The sequence below is a fragment of the Ovis canadensis genome, chromosome 25, assembly GCF_042477335.2.
Source record: "Ovis canadensis isolate MfBH-ARS-UI-01 breed Bighorn chromosome 25, ARS-UI_OviCan_v2, whole genome shotgun sequence".
NCBI classification, from domain to species: Eukaryota; Metazoa; Chordata; class Mammalia; order Artiodactyla; family Bovidae; genus Ovis; species Ovis canadensis.
Genome location: NC_091269.1, coordinates 23,678,094 through 23,694,894, shown reverse-complemented (window position 1 = coordinate 23,694,894; position 16,801 = coordinate 23,678,094). Strand labels below are relative to the sequence as shown.

At 47.3% G+C, this 16,801-nt stretch overlaps 1 protein-coding gene across 1 annotated transcript in view; it reads left to right on the top strand.

Moving 5' to 3' along the window:
- The window catches only part of PCNX2 (pecanex 2), a 311,645-nt gene that overhangs the window by 254,370 nt on the left and 40,474 nt on the right, over positions 1-16,801 (top strand). The window contains exons 26-28 of the mRNA XM_069572620.1: positions 3,721-3,974; positions 13,015-13,248; positions 15,145-15,257. Of these exons, the coding sequence (XP_069428721.1) occupies positions 3,721-3,974; positions 13,015-13,248; positions 15,145-15,257 (601 nt within the window). The remainder of the gene's footprint in view (positions 1-3,720; positions 3,975-13,014; positions 13,249-15,144; positions 15,258-16,801) is intronic.

The window sequence follows — 16,801 nt, the reverse complement described above, 5'->3', positions numbered from 1 at the left end:
CTGGAGAGCCACATGCCTAAAACTGAATTAGTTTGGCCACCTATAGAAATTTTTCTTTATTGTGCTTTAATCCTATTGGAACAGCTGTGGAACCTTGTGATTGCATTTGTGCAATGCTGATAAGGACCGTGGGCACCATACTGTGCAGTGTTCTCTCTGTGATGGGCTGGGGATGTCATCTCTGTGCTGTCTTCAACAGAAATAGCTGCGATCCTCCCAAGCAATTATTTTCCTTTTGTCTTAAGGACGTGAGAAACTCCTCGTTATCTTCCTATACTACTGGTTGGTAGAAAGCCCGAGTGAAATCAGTGGTCCACCTTTAGTAAATTTATAGGACATCATAGAAGGAAGTGAAGGTTTCTTGACATTCTTCTGGCTCTGTTATGTTTTTCCTGTCCTCATCTTCAGTTAAAATTTCATCATTTGCTTTTGTACTGTGTGTGCCTTTTAAGATTGACTTCATATCTTTTTGGAGTGAAGTATGAATGAATAAGCCAAGACTGACCGGTCCCTGGTAAAGAAGGCCAGTGGTGCTTAAAGGGAGGCAGTGTTTGCTCCTTTGGAAATGAGGAAAGGGAGGAGGAAATGGTCAGGTGGTCAGGAGAGGCCCGTCTGGTGTAGCCGCAGCCTCAGTGGCTGCCCTGCATTTTGGCTGCGCTCAAGAAATTCACGCATATCCTGTGTGCAAGATATCTGGGATCTACTGGACACACTGCCAGTTCAAATACTCAATTTTCACAGCTTTCATGAGGCACAATCATTTATCAGAATGAAAAGATTCCCAGATACTCTCAAAATTCATTTTTAAAATATTTATTTAATGCTTTCCATGTCCCACTAAGTTAGACCATGAGAACACAGCCACATAAAAGATGCCAAGAGTTCGGTTCAGTGGAAACTCCAGAGACAGTCGTCTGGAAAAGGTCAAGTGTGGGGGCAACTGACCCCCAGTCTTCCTTTTGAAGGAAACATGCTCTAAGCCCAGGGAGACTCTCTGAGAAGACATGGGCCTGATTTGCATGTGAACAGCAAAATTAGTGCCTTTGCAGAAATGACTGTATTTCATCATTCTGTTCTTTTACGGTGTGATCCTGACTACAGTAAGTCCCTTACATACAAACAAATTCCATTCCAAGAGCATGTTCGTAAGTTCAGTTTGTTCCTAAGTCCAATAAAGTTAGCCTGGGTACCCACCTGACACAATTGGCTATATAGTGCTGTGCTGTAATAGGTTTATAAGACTTTTCACACAAATAATGCATTAAAAACAAACACAAGAAATAAAGAAAACATTTTTAATCTCACAGGACAGCACCTTGAAAAGTACAGTAGTACAGTGCAATAGCTGGCATGCAGGGGCTGGCATCGAGTGAATGGGCAAGAAGAGCTACTGAGTGGAAGAGGGAGAGGAGGTGGGAGATGGTAGAGCTGAAGGATTGTCAGCAATAGGAGATAAAGTTCTCAACTGGAAATTTCTTTTGTAGGGTGCTTACTCTATGAACCTTTCATTCCTAAAAAAAGGTACAAGACCTACCTGACCTCAGTGTTTATTAAAAGCCTTGGGCAGTTATGACTGCCTAGTAGTCCTTCAGAGCAAACCCCTTCCTCAGCTGGTCCTCTCATCAGTGTAGATATGAGCTCTTGCTTCTCCCAACGGATGCCACTAAGTTATTTTCTTCAGTTAGTAGAAATCCAGGTTATTCATTGTCTTCACGTACTCATGAATACACGCACACACCCCTTCCAGTTTGATGTAAAACAAACAGCGCTGACATCAGCCCAGCATGATAAATGCCTAACCTGGATGGAGAAGAAGGAAGGAAGCAGAAACTGGAAAAAACCCTCAAGGCGTGTCATTTAAACAGTTTTGCTAATCTATTTGAGGTGAAGTTCCCCCTTTTACGCTTCTCCTTTGTAAGGTCTATTTCTATGAATTGTCTTACTTTCACTGAAAGAGCATCTCTCCCCAAATCATCTAATTAACCAGTGTTGTTGGTGTGCCACTGAGCGGGGAGACTTCCCTGGAGTCCAGTGCCCCTGGTCCTGGGGTTCTGGTGGGCAGCTCGGTTAGGACTTGGAGGCCATTATTCACACTGGGTGCCCCCAACATGTGGTCTGAATTACTCACTGATTGCGGTTCACCTGTGTTGTTTCTGTGCGTCTTGCCCTGCAGGAATAAAAGTTTCATATTACAGAATGAGCAAAGAGAGCCCTGAAATGTTTAATAGAGAGTGCTTTTCAGCTCAGACCCAAAGCCGTGAGGTCTTGGAGAAAGACAAACAGAATCCTAAGACCCAGGATCAGCCCCTCACTGTTTCACTTTACGTTACAACAACCTGCTCGCTCTCTTCTTCCGTATCATAGGCTGTTATCATGACAGTTCTGTGTGTACACTTTTATTTGAAGGTTGCAGTTTTTCATCTCTGATCTATTATGACCATCTCACTCATGGGTACTATAGAGAGACTTAGTTTAAACGTCGCCTGTTTTTATCTTCCTCTGGTAATGTGAAAGGTGAAATGAAGTCGCTCAGTCATGTCCGACTCTCTGCGATCCCATGGACTGTAGCCTACCGCGTTCCTCTGTCCATGGGATTTTCCAGGCAAGAGCACTGGAGTGGGTTGCCATTTCCTTCTCCAGGGGACCTTTCCAACCCTGGGATCGAGCCCAGGTCTCCCACATTGTGGGCAGACGCTTTACCGTCTAAGCCACCAGAGAAGCCAGAGGCTATTGCATGCCCTGTGGATTTTCTCAATAAGGTATCTGTTGCCTGTATGGCACTAGTTGTAAAGAACCCACCTGCCAATGCAGGAGACATAAGAGATGTGGGGGTCAGGAGATCCCTGGAGAAGGGCATGGCAACCCATTCCAGTATTCTTGCCTGGAGCCTAGGGGGCTACAGTCCACAGGGTCACAAAGAGTCAGACACAACTGAAGCAACTTAGCGTGCATGCACGCCTGTAATAGAGTGATCTGGATAAGAATCCTTTCATTTGTCATCCAGCCTTTCCTTCAGTCATTCCACCAACCACTTTGTTATCACCTACCAAGTACCAGGCATTGTGAATAATGAGATAAGACCCCAGGAAAAGTGAAGTGCGGAAATGGGTGTGTGGACAGTTTCATGTTTGCATTAAGTTTCAAAATACTTGCTAAAGGAGTCAGACGTCCTGCTTCTAGTCATATGAAGGGAGGTGATTATGCCCTTGCACTTGGGCCAAGAAGATCTTCCAGGACACCCTTCCTCGTAACACTTCAATATGCATCTGGTTGCTCTCAGACTTCTCCACCTGCCACATTCTTTAGCCTCCTATTGGCTCAGCCTTGACCTGCAGGTTTCTGGAAAGGGAAACTGAAGGATATAACCATCCTGCATTTCGGCATTAATGTCCATGGCTGCCATGAGAATGTGTCTGTTCTAAGACACACACACACACACACACACACACACACATACACACACACACACACATAGACAAAAAGAAAAACAACACAGGAGGAGATGAGAGTCAAAATGAATATGAATGAATAAATGAATTAATGATTATAAATTTGGTGACTTATTTGGGGGTATTTGCTTGAACTAAGAACTATACAAATCTTCTGATTTCCAGACTCTCTTTAGTATCTTCCTCTTAGTAAGGGCAAGAGGGAAATCCATTCTAAACAAAGATTATTCTATGATCTCTTGTAAACTTCCATCGTGTTTGTTATTGCCAGGAACCTACTGCCAGCAGAGGGAGGTGGAAGCCATCACGGAGGGTGACGAGGACGACAGGGGCTGCTGCTGCTGCAAACCAGGTCACCTGCCCCACCTCCTGTCCTGCAATGCCGCCTTTAACCTCCGCTGGCTCACCTGGGAGATCGCACGGACCCAGTACATCCTGGAGGGCTACAGCATCATGGACAACAACGCAGCCACCATGCTGCAGGTTTTTGATCTCCGAAGGATCCTTATCAGATACTATATCAAGGTACTACTCCGGGTCCCAGACATGTGTCTGAGTAGGAATGCGGGGCTGGCTCAAAAGACTCCTGGAGAGTTTTGTAAAGAGCTTAAGAAGTTTCTCCTGAGTGTCTGAAGCAGAGGCTTAGTTCAGTTTCAGGACTGTTGGTTTTGTGAAAAAGCCTCAGAGGTTTGGACTGGCCTGAGGTTTTGTGCCCCAAGTTAGGGCACCCCCACCTCCAGGCTGTGGACCAGTACCTCCTGTCAGATCAGTGGCGGGATTGGATTAGAAATAAAGTGCACAGTAAGTGTAATGTACTTGAATCAACCCAAAGCCATGCCTCCTACCCCCGGTCCATGGAAAAATTATCTTCCACAAAACTGGTCCCTGGTGCCTAAAAGGTTGGGGACTGCTGTTCTAAGCCTGGAAACGAATAGGCAGTCTCTTTTCTTACCTAGATCTTTTTCTTTATTTTTTAAAACAATCATGGCTTCCCAAGTGGCTCAGTGGTAACGAATCTGCCTGCCAATGCAGGGGACGTGGGTTTGATCCTTGGGTCAGGAAGAGCCCCTGGAGAGAAGAATGGCAACCCACTCCAGTATTCTTGCCTGAATGGCAACCCACTCCAGTATTCTTGCCTGGGAAATCCCATGGACAGAGGGGTCTGACGGGCTACTGTCCATGGGGTTGCAAAAGAGTCGGACACGACTTATTGACTAAACAACAACAACAAAAGTCATATCATATAAAACACACTATTTTAATCATATTTAACTGTACAGTTTAGTGGCACTAAGTATATTCACATTATTGTGAAGCTCCCACCATCATCCATCTCCCAAATTTTTCACTTTCCTAAACTGAAACTCTTCACTTTTAACACAGCATGAGTTGTTAGTAATGATGGTGCTGATAAATGGAAACATCTTGGAAATATGACCAAGCCTAAACTTTCATGAATTATAAGTATTAATTTAAAGGCTCTACAAATTTCTACTTTTTAGAACCAGAATGAATTTTTTTAAGCTCATGATAAAACTGCAAAAATAGCTAAATGATCCCATCAGGATTAGCTTTGGCAGCCTTTTCTCTTCACTCATGTGGGGACTAGCACATTTATTTTCAGTTGCTGGATACCTGCATCTATCAAACCTGTACTCAACATCAGAACAGGTCCTGGTTTGGAATATGTCTCCGGGAAGACAAATGTAAGACTTGCCCAAGATGCGCAGTGATAATCGGGATGAAAGTATTTTCTAAAGGGTTAGGACAGGCAGAGGCAGTTGTGTCTGGGGATGTCTATGGTGGCTTCTCTTCTGAGGGACTACTTTGCATGGTGCAAACCCTGCATGGTCTTTAAAAGGGTCCACGTCTTAGTGCCATTCATAATGAAGAAGCTCATCATCTGAGACCCCAAGCTCCCTGCGAGCTGAGGCTGAGACAAGTGGTCCAGCAGAAATAAGGAAATACAAAATCAGAAGATTACACAGGTGCCTGAAGTTTTGGGAGTTTCCATTAACTACAAAGAAGGATGTTTAGAAACTGGGAGTAACTGCTTGATTGTTCAGGAAATAGAATTCAGACTGTGAAAGTCAGAAGGGCAAAGAACTCTTAATGATCACACCCCAAGGTGATTGCAACAAGAGACATTGGGGAGACCCTGTTCTGTGGCAGAATGTTTTAAACAGCTTGAGCGATTCATGCTCACCACCTTTGTGTATGTTAGACAGATGGAAAACGTTATATCCAGACCTCATGCAAAATAATAAATGTCCAACCTCAGACAAACTGGGGAAGATCTGGGAAGTGAATCAGGAAGTTGTGACCTTTTGTGTCATGCCTCCACGTGTTCCCCTGGCCGCTGTATCTGAGGTCCAAGAAGGTTTTCATACAGAGTCCACTTTGGGCAACTCAGTCTATCGGTTGACATTAGACTTGGCGGTGGGTCGTGAAATCCCAGTGACTCACACACAAGTATTCACACATAAACGAAGCCCTGCTCCAAGTGCTCAGGGCCCCAGGTTTCTTCCGGCTCCAGCTCCGCCATTTTGAGTGTCAAGACAGGTTTCCGAGGTGGTGCTAGTGGTAATGAACCCGCCTGCCAAAGCAGGAGGCACAGGTTCAATCCCTGCATTGGGAAGATGCCCTGGAGGAGGAAAGGGCAACCCACTCCAGTGTTCTTGCCTGGAAAATCCCATGGACAGAGGAGCCTGATGGGCTACAATCCACAGGGTCTCAAAGAGTCGGACGCAACTGAAGCGACTTAGCACACCCATCTCAAGGCTCAAATGGATGGAAGAAGGAACCCAGAAAGTGAAGGCTATGCACCAGCTATTCCTTCAGAAGGTTCCTGAAAGTTGCCACAGAATGCTGCTGCTGTGTCCCATTGGCCAGAATGTTGTCGAATGCCAGCTTTGAGGGGGTTTGGAAAGGTGTTCTGGGCAGCCATGAACCCAGAGAGAACTTGTGTGTCATGGAGGAAGGAGAAAACTGATGTTAAATGGCAACCAGCTCTCTTTGACACCTCCCTCCAGAAGAATCTGGTGTAGTTCCTAAGTGACAACAAGATGTGGTCATTGCAGGGAAGTTGGATTCAGGGGCTGACTACAGCCGTGCAAGGGTCTGGGAGCTTAGTCTGAGGGGCAGCTAGAGGTCTAGAGGGGCCAGATTAATGAGCCCGGAGGCCACATGCCTCCTTGGTGCCTGTATCGCAGATCCTGTTCGTGATGCCAATTGTCTTGCTGTTCACACTGTTCGCTCAACTCAGGGTAGGCAAGGCTCGTGCTAAGAGGCTGGAAGAAGATGCGAGGAGCCATAGGAACTGCAGACACGTTTATTCTTTCCTGGTTGGCAAGGCAGCCACAGCACAGCCTCTCTCCTGGCTGACTTAGCAGCCGTAGCAGCAGCCGCAACAGAACCGTAACACAACTGTAACGGAGCCATAGCCTAAGCTCACATAAAAGAACCACGAGGTCGCTCCAGTGTAGCCCCAGCGCAGCAGCGGCCAGCGCTTTCATGGTGAAGCCCACACAGGCGTATCACACACGGGAGCCCGTGACCGAGCGAGCACCTCGTGCCGCACATGCGCAGTGCTGCAAGTGAGCTCAGCTAGCACATAGTCTTCATTTACAAAACGTGGGGTGAGAGAGCCTGAACTCGCCACCTCGGCTAATTGGCTGTCTCCCCACAGTGCCTCAAGAGTAGGGCAAGACAGAGGGGGCGATTCAAGATGGCAGAGTAGAAGACCTTAGGCTCACCTCCCCTCAGGAGCACACCAGGAAACAACTCACTGCTGAACTGCGATCCGTAAAAAGGACAGGGAGAAGAGCGCAAGACTCTGTCTGCCACCCAGCGCCATCCGCTGTGATTTCTGACTGGGCTTTGCGCCCCACCCCTTTTCTTTGCCTGTGCACCCTGCCCCGACCCCAACCCTAGCCTGGCCGCAGCCCAGCGCTCCTCCCTGTGCTCCCCCAGCACTCACAGAGTCTAGTCCAAACCGAGCTCACATGCCAGCTCCTCTTACAGTCTGCCTGGGGGCCCAGGCTGGCATTCACCCCCGCCTCCTCTGAAACCCTTTCCCCTCCCCTTCTGGTAACTCCATGAGCCCAGGAGACACACCCCTGCCCGCCCTGTGGATCCTCAGGGCTTCCTGTGATGACTTACCGCTGGAGGTGCCCAGGGTTTTGGAATGAACAAAGAAGGTTCCAGGTAATGTGGAATCCAGAGTCCTGGCCATCTAGTCGGGAAGGATGAGACCCATGTGTAGGCAGGGGTCTGAGGGGTCTGCCCCAGGCATTGGTGGTGAGGATGGAGTCCAGGACTGAGCCTCGTCTCTGTGAACCTCGTCTCAGTCACTCAGTTGTGTCTGACTCCTTGAGACACTGTGGACTGTAGCCCACCAGGCTCCTCAGTCCATGGGATTCTGCAGGCAAGAATATTGGAGTGGGTTGCCATGCCTTCCTCCAGGGCATCTTCTTGACCCACGGATCGCACCTGCATCTTCAGTGTCTCCTGCATTGTAGGCAGATTCTTTACCGCTGAGCCATCAGGGAAGCTCGGTGACCGTGGAGCTCCCCATAAACAGCCTCGCCATGGACCAGACAGACCAGGCCCACATCATGGGGCCAGCAGGCCTCTGTGAGGGAGCGAGAGCAAAGGGCTGAGGGTCCCCATCTTGGTGCACCTGCTTGGCTTTTCCAGAAGCCTGGGGGCTCCACGCGAGGACCTGAACTTTTGATGCGTCTCTCCCTTCACAGCCCTCCTCTCCTAACTCCTGGAAATGTGACTCCCAATTCCCTGTACGTTTTCTAAAATGACAATTTGCAAACTAAAAAACAAATCCAAGATAATGTGCGAATGGTAGCAGGCTGAGGGAGGCCCCTAGAACCTGCTAGATAATAGTGGGCTTGTGGAGACAGTCCTTTGATTTTGTTTTATACATGAATAAAAGCCAACACGAGAGCTTTGGGTAGGCAGGAGAGGGGCACAGGGCATGGTTTCTGACCCGGCAGGACAGCAGGCAGGGGCAGATCTGTAGCATCAGGCTCCCTCAGCTAGCCAGGTGATTGTCGATCGCCATGTCCTACCAGAAATTCCCATTCTGTGTGCCTGGGAAGTACCTATGTTTTAAAATAAGTTCCCTAGGTGATTTATGGCAGAAAGCAAAGAGAAACTAAAGAGCCTCTTGATGAAAGTGAAAGAGGAGAGTGAAAAGTTAGCTTAAAACTCAACATTCAAAAAACTAAGATCATGGCATCCAGTCCCATCACTTCATGGCAAATAGATGGGTTAACAATGGAAACAGTGGCAGACTTTATTTTGGGGGGGCTCCAAAATCACTGCAGATGGTGACTGCAGCCATGAAATTAAAAGACACCTGCTTCATGGAAGAAAAGCTATGACCAACTTAAACAGCGTATTAAAAAGCAGAGACATTCCTTTGCTGACAGAGGTCTGTATAGTCAAAGCTATGGTTTTTCCAGTCGTCATGTATGGATGTGAGAGTTGGACCATAAAGAAAGCTGAGCGCCGAAAATGATGCTTTTGAATTATGATGTTGGAGAAGACTCTTGAGAGTCCCTTGGACTGCAAGGCTATCAAACCAGTTAACCCTAAAGTAAATAAGTCCTGAACAAGACTGATGCCAGAAGGAGTGATGCTGAAGCTGAAGCTCTAATACTTTGGCCACCTGATGCAAATAGCTGACTCATTAGAAAAGACCCTGATGCTGGGAAAGATTGAGGGCAGGAGGAGAAGGAGATGACAGAGGATGAGATGGTTGGATGGCATCACAAACTCGACTGACAAGAGTTTGAGCAAGCTCTGGGAGATGATGAAGGACAAGGATGCCTGGTGTGCTGCAGTCCATGGGATCGCTAAGAGTCAGACACGACTGAGCAACTGAACTGAACTGATGTGATTTGATAACAACTAGATGTGGGGACCGCTACAGATGTTTGTGCTCAGTAGAAGAGATGTTTTGTAACTCTCGGTCAGTGCTCAGGAAACGCTGAGATTGGTGGCAGGTGGAGCTCATACCAGTACCTCCCGGTAATTCACATCCGCACCAAGAAGGCCTGTTCAGGTGAGACTTTCTCCAGACATCACCCTCGGTGCCTTCCTGCCCTTTGGGGATGGGCAGCTCAGAAACTGTGCTCACCTCCCTGGTACAGTTAGTTAAAGGAAATTTCAGAAGTGCTGAGTGGCTATTAGGACAGAAGAAGCAGCAGTTTAGGGTAAAAATAAATGGAATATTTTCTTCTTTGACCTAGGCTCCTCTGCAAACAAAACTGCCAGTTGCCTTTGTAGCCCTGAATTGCTTCAAGTTTCAAGGGTTTGGTTTCATTCTTTTTATTTTTCATTGGACAGGAAGAAAAACTTGGAATAATTCCTTTACACAAAAGGATTTTTTAAAATCTCCTAATAAACTGGGTCAGTTCTCCGCCCCCCTCTATGAATATATTTGAAATCATTTCCTTCCTGATGACTGGAGGTTTTCCCTGGTGCCTCCTCCTTCTCTCTTCCATTCATTAGTATTTCAAACCCTCTTAACCAGCAAGAAATGAGATTTCTGCTGGAAAATGAGGGCCTAGTTTCTCGGCCACCGTTGTTTCTGCCCAACTCTTAGAAAGGAGATGTGCTTATCACCTGCCCTGCAGATGATAAGGCCAACATAAGCCCAACACCCCAGCATGTTGGACTGCCTGCCAGGTTCTCTTCCTGGGATGAGCTGTCTGAGAGAATATGCTGATCTACAATTAAAATGAGAAACCAGGAGGGTCCCTGCTGGAGGAACCAGATATCGTGAATTAATTCAGAGGTGTGTGTGTGTGTGTTAGTCACTCAGTCATGACCGAGTCTTTGTGACCCCAGGGACTACAGCCCGCCAGGCTCCTCTGTCCGTCAGAATTCTCCCAGCCAGAATACTGGAGTGGGTAGTCACTCCCTTCTCCATGGGATCATCCTGACCCAAGGATGGAACCTGGGTCTCCTGCATTGCAGGCAGATTCTTTACCATCTGAACCACCAGGGAAGCCCTAATTCAGAGGAAGTCCTTGCTTTCAATTTGGATTGGTTTGTACACCAACAATTCATGTCACCATCCTGACTTAGCTTTGCCTATTATGGGATCTGTTTCATCCCGACAGATTCTGAAGGATGTCACACTGTTCACTGACAGCATCTCTGCCTAAATAAAGGGAGACAGAGTACAGTTTGCAGCCAGTTCAAGCAGTTCTGTTTTCCCACAGGGAAAGGACGTGGTACTGTCTCCCCTCCCACGTGGGAAAGCCCAGCGCTGGGAAGCCCACTCAGAAGCCAGCACTGTAAGATTTTGCCAGAACTAGAGAAATGAGTTTGAATCCCTGGCATTCCAAGTCCTCGTTAACTACTCTGACCTCACTGGGGAAGGGTTAGTTTCATTCCTCCCTAGAAAGGAGTGAAAAGGTTAATGTTCCGCTTTCCCGTTTTTGTGTGTTATTTCTGTCGGGTACACGTGATTAGTACATATTGAGGGAAAACTAGACCAGATGTTTGCTCATGCCAGATGTTTAGACAGACCAAATTTCTCTCTTCCCTTCATAATTGTCAGCTGAGAAGCCATGCCTTTGGTCACAGTCCGTTTCCTTTTTGGCTTGCGACTTTGGATGGAACGCTTAGCAGCTTTAAGTGGTCCTGCCAGCTAGTGGGCAATAGGACACCCTCCAGATTCTTGATTCACGTATTTGAATATCAGATGTGTACTCTGGTGACCATGGGAGGCTTGCCTGTCTCCTGCCTCCTGATCCCCTTCTCCAAACCTCTCCTGGGCTGTGCTCCTTAACCTGAGCCTCAAGCATGCTGGGTAGGTAAGTCAGAGATGCCAAAGATATGATGATGATGTGATTTTGGCACACATCCCACGTGCCAGGCCAGGTGCTAAGTGCTTCAGATGCATCATCTCATTTTAAACCTCAAAACAGTGATGAAAAATGGCCATGATTAAGCACATCTTTCTTTTGCATGTCTGTTTCCAGCTTCCCCTGGCCTCTTCCTCATTTCCTTTCTCTGTCCCTCCTTCTCTCCCTCCTTCCTTCCATTGAAGGGGTTTTCTAAGGCTAGCAGGGTTGCAGAGGTCGGGGAAACATGTGAACTCCGCTTACTCTCTGCAGACTTTGTGTGTCTTGCTTCCTCAGTTGGGGGTCAGGTGGATGATGGAGCCTAATAGAGATTGTGCCCCAAAGAAGGAGAGAGGGCCACACACCATGAGCCACAGATGAAACTTCTGCAATGAGTGGGCTGCCCTCAGTCCCAACAGCAGAGAGAAGCTGAGTCAGGCATCTGCTGTGGTTTTGCCCGAATCTGAGTGGACGTGTCTGTCCACTCAGCTGTTCAAACCCCTGCAGTAACCTGAAATCAGACACCTCGGCAACCTCCAACCTTGGCACTGTGGATTTCACATCCCAACCAAACAGAAGAAGAGGAGGAGAACTGGGGGGCTAGGAAAGGCCCCTCTGCCCACTCACCTCCATAGATTCCCGTTGCCTAAGCCCCGCGTGTGTTACTTTCTGTCTTCTCGTCTGGTAAGAATGCCTTTGATAATCAGAGGAGTCCATCAATTGAGTGTTTGATTTTATAGGAGCTCTAATCACTGCCTCCTTGCATGGAAGGCTGCCCTTCCCCCTCCTCATCACTCTCAATTCGCAGATAGGATACTAACTGTGTTCCCTGTCTGTCTTAGCCCCAGTGACACCAGCCTTGTGCCTTTTCCTGTGATAATGAAGGAAGAGTGAAGTTGGAAGGACTCATCCACAGATACTCCTGTCTATTCCCGACGTGCCCATGGCAGACTTAGGTTGTGTTTTGCCCTGTCATATGTTTACTTCTCCAGGCTGGATGCTAGCCTTCTTGAATGATGAACTCATTCAAAAACTACAAGATGGCTTTCAAAAACTCTGTAGCTCAGAATCATAAAGCCAAGGGTGGCATTTTCCCCAACTGGACTCATAAGTGGAGTGTCCGATGGAGGAGGAAACTTGGGGTTAATTTTGAAGACATCTCAGATGTCCACTGTCTGGGTACCCAGGAGTACGTGTGTGTGTGTGTGTGTGTGTGTGTGTGAGTGAACAACTGTACATCATAAGTACTTTCCATAAGAACCATGTTGCTTTAGCTCATGACACAGTTTGGTCTGAGGCCCTGGACGAGGACCTGCCCTGATTTCTTCCAGCAGCATCAGCCCAGCCTGGCCTCCGGGAAACCCAGAGGAACCACAGTGCTTTTGTGTGCGTTTCTCAGAAAGGATGACGCTTTCCCTCTGACTGCCATTCTTTCTCACCGCTGAGATCCCGTTCCAGCTACCATTGAGGTTCCGCCAGCATTCTGCTCCTTCACTTCCCTCTTCCCTCCAGTGACCAAGAGGGAGCGTTTTAGAATGGCTCCAGTGGGTGCATTAAATCTAGCAGGAAATACAAATGATACTGCACGTGGGGATTTCACGTGTCACTCGTCCCTGACAGTGATTTACTTTAGGAGATGAAATTTTAAGTCTTTCAGGCTATGGGCTCAAAACCTTTCTTTCTCTCGGCAGAGTATAATATACTATATGGTGACATCCCCCAAACTGTTCTCCTGGATCAAAAATGAATCACTTCTGAAGACCCTGCAGCCCTTTGCCAAGTGGCATTACATTGAGCGTGACCTTGCGATGTTCCACATGAACATTGATGATGACTACGTCCCATGTCTCCAGGGAATCACGCGAGCCAGCTACTGCAACGTTTATCTGGAGTGGATTCAATACTGTGCCCAGAAAAGGCAAGAGGTAGGTAAGGGAGGTGGGGCTGGAGGAGTTGAATGTAAGTTAAGAAACAAGGAGCCTTGTAAAGACCATCTCTTTCTTATACTCCGTGTGTGTGAGTCACTCAGTTGTGTCCGACTCTTTGCGACCCCATGGACTGTAGCCCGCCAGGCTCCTCTGTCCATGGGATCCTCCAGGCAAGAATACTGGAGTGGATAGCCATTTCCTTCTCCAGGGGATCTTCCCAACCCGGGGATCAAACCCAGGTCTCTCGCATGGCTGGCAGATTCTTTACCATCTGAGCCACCAAGGAAGGCCTGGTAGGCTGTAACGAAATAGAGGAGAGAAAGGATACTAATACTTGGACAAATGTTTATTTAGCAGTTAAACAAAAGGAAATGGAAAAATTCATATATCATGTCTCCAAGAAAGGCACCTTGAAAGTACATTTTCCTTTCTAGTGTGCTCAGAGTTGGTACAGTGCTAAGCCTCGATCATGGCTTTAAAACTCTGGACACTTCTTTGTTTAGAGTTTCTTTTTGAGATTTCTGAACAGAGCATATATGGGCTGAAATGCAGAGGATTTACTAAACCTATTGAATTGTGGACAAGCCCATTCTGTTTAGCAATCAGATTGGTCCAAGCTACTTCGGTAGTTTTGTCTGTGTGTCTGTGCTTTGCTGCTCACATGCTGAGGATGCTTCTGAAGATGAATGCAGCCTCTTAGAAATGGAAGAAATGGAAATGACATCTTATAAAAGAAAGACAAGAAAGCAGGCAGGAGGAGAAAGGGGAGGGAGGCCAGTGGAAGGGGTTTGTTATCTCTGCTTCTCAGGATTTGGAAAGCTTCTCATGATGTATTGTTGAAGGAGATGGTAGATCCAGGTTGAAAACTGCCTTCTCAGTTGATGAAGTGTGCTATGTGAACTGGTAAACCAAGTTCTGACACTAGCCCAGGTCCTTGACCTTTCATGAGTGATTGAAAGCAGGTGGGAGAGAGTCGGTGGCAGAGTCGGTCCTCCAGACGCAGCCTGGAGAACCTGTGCTGAGATTTTAACCCATGCGGAGCTTCCGCGGGTGGCCGAAGTAGTCAAGAATCTACTGCTGATCCTGGCTAACCCCACAATGAGGGCACTCCTCTTTCCTCAGCTAGCTCATAGAAATGAAATTATCTTGCTTTGCTTGCAAAAGATATCTTAACTTTTAAGTTCCTTCTGCATCTTCCCCTGCTCCTCTTCTTAAGCTTGGATGAACCACTTCATTTAATTGTTAATTGCGGACTTATGGTCAGCTCAGTGGGCTTCTCATTACAGAGGGAACAGAAAACCCTCATTTGCACTTGATTCCTATACTTCTATTTCTGCTGGTGTACCTGTCCCCCTGCCCTGGACAGGATTAAGGTGCAAATTCATCTGGTGGCTCAGACAGTAAAGAATCTGCTTGCAGTGCAGGGGACATGGGTTTGATCCCTCGGTCAGGAAGATCCCCTGGAGAAGGAAATGGCCACCCCCTCCAATATTCTTGCCTGGAGAATCCCATGCCTAGAGGAGCCTGGTGGGCTACTGTGGATGGGGTCATGAAGAGTCAGACATGACTGAGTGACTTTTACTTTCATTTGACTGTGAGCTCTGACCATCTTCCTGACCCAAGGTGGCATAATCACAATTCCAGGAAACTAGGCCGACAAGCCACATGTTAGCCCCTTTATTTCCCTAAAGTAACTTCCCCATTTAAATGTGTTTTTATGTCCAGCCTCCAGAGAAACTGCCTCAGGAAGCAGAGTTTACCATCCTTTGGGTCACGGGGGGGTACCTAGGTGACCGTGGTGGCTGCCTCGTGGAAAACCTCTGCGTTTGAGGTTCTCTGTAAGTGCATGCCAGGCCCCACATGAAAGCTGAATGGACGTCTTTGCTCTTCCAGCCCTCGAAGCCCCTAGAAAGTGACGAGGACTCTCCTCTGGTGACTCTGTCCTTCGCACTCTGCATCCTGGGGAGGAGAGCTCTGGGCACCGCGGCTCACAACATGGCCCTCAGGTACCCGGGGAGACAGCTGGTACAGACATCAGTTGGCATTTTATGTGCTGGACAGACTTTTGTCCATCATTTTCTTTAAAGTTGGACTGCCTCTACTTCTTCCAAAGCGTTCTCTCTCTAATAAATCATGTTGGACCTGTGAGAAGACTTTTTGATCATGGTGATCTTTTGGGGAATTAAATGTGGACCTGGTATTAATAAGGACCAGTCAAAACCCTGGAATTCTAAGCATAGGGCCTTCTATGTTACAAGGGTCTTTGCAAATTTTGGGGGGAGATTAAATGAAATCATGCATATGTCAACTGAAAAATCAGTCACAACTTGAAAGTAGCGAATGTTTTATTTGGTGGGAATGTTTAAGATACTGGGCCCAGGGGACGGCATCCCAGTAGCCCTGAGAAGCTCTCTGAGGAGGCAGAAGAGGGAGTCAGGCTATATACAAGTTGGCAACAAAGGGGGCTGGTAGCCTGAACATCAAAGATTATTGTTAAGTAAGGAAAACCAGATATCAGATTAAGGAATTTAGTGTTCTTCTATGTAAGGGAAGATGCAAGAGTCTGGGATTATTAGAGTCATTTCTTTCATATGCATCTCAGCTGTCTGGGGCCAGCATCCTACATTTTTATAGAGGTATTTTACAGAGGTATTCTTCTCTTGCTTGAATTCCCTTAGGGCTCACCAGCTCACACTTGGGTGCAGGCGTGCTAAATCGCTTCAGTTGTGTTTGACTCTTTGTGAGCCCATGGACTGTAGCCCACCAAGCTCCTCTGTCCATGGGATTCTCCAGGCAAGAATACTAGAGTGGGGTGCCATGCTCTCCTCCTGAAGGAGGGAATCTTCCCAACCCAGGGATCAAACCTGCGTCTCTTATGTCTCCTGCATTGGCAGGTGAATTCTTTACCACCAGCCCCGAGAGGGCTGTAACTGCTGATAACTGTGACTTTCTCAAGTTCCCCCTTTAGGAAGTGGTGCATGCTCGTCAGCATGGCTCAGAAATTCATATTTGGAGGCTGGAACTGTGGATAGCTACGACATTTCTTGCACGCCAGTATAGCAGGAGATATTCCATTTCATACGTATGAAGTGCCTATGATATTCAGCAGAATTAATGTTCAAAAAAGTGTTAGTTCTCCCCCGTTTCTTTTTCCCCCAAAAAAGGAAATGGTTACTTCTGTGCTTTAGTCCAGAGCCTACTCTGCCCTGACTCTATGGGGCTTTGATGACTGGATGTTGCTTCTCCCGTTTTTTCAAACTCTCTTTCTACTGAATCTTGCCCCATTCTATGTTAGTAGCCCAGGTTTCTCTTCTTAAACAACAAAACTATTTTGAGTTTAATTTTCAATTCTCTCCTGGCCTGTTTACCCTCCTTCACCTTCTACCCCTCAGGTCTTGCTTTCACAAACAAGCCCTTGAACTTGAATCACAAATGAAGTTGTGCTCATTGCCCCCCCCCCCACCCCCTCCATTTCCTTCTCCAGGGAAACAGCTCCTGTGAATTTCATTAGTCGCCTTCTCATCACCCCAGTCAGTGGCCATTTCATAGA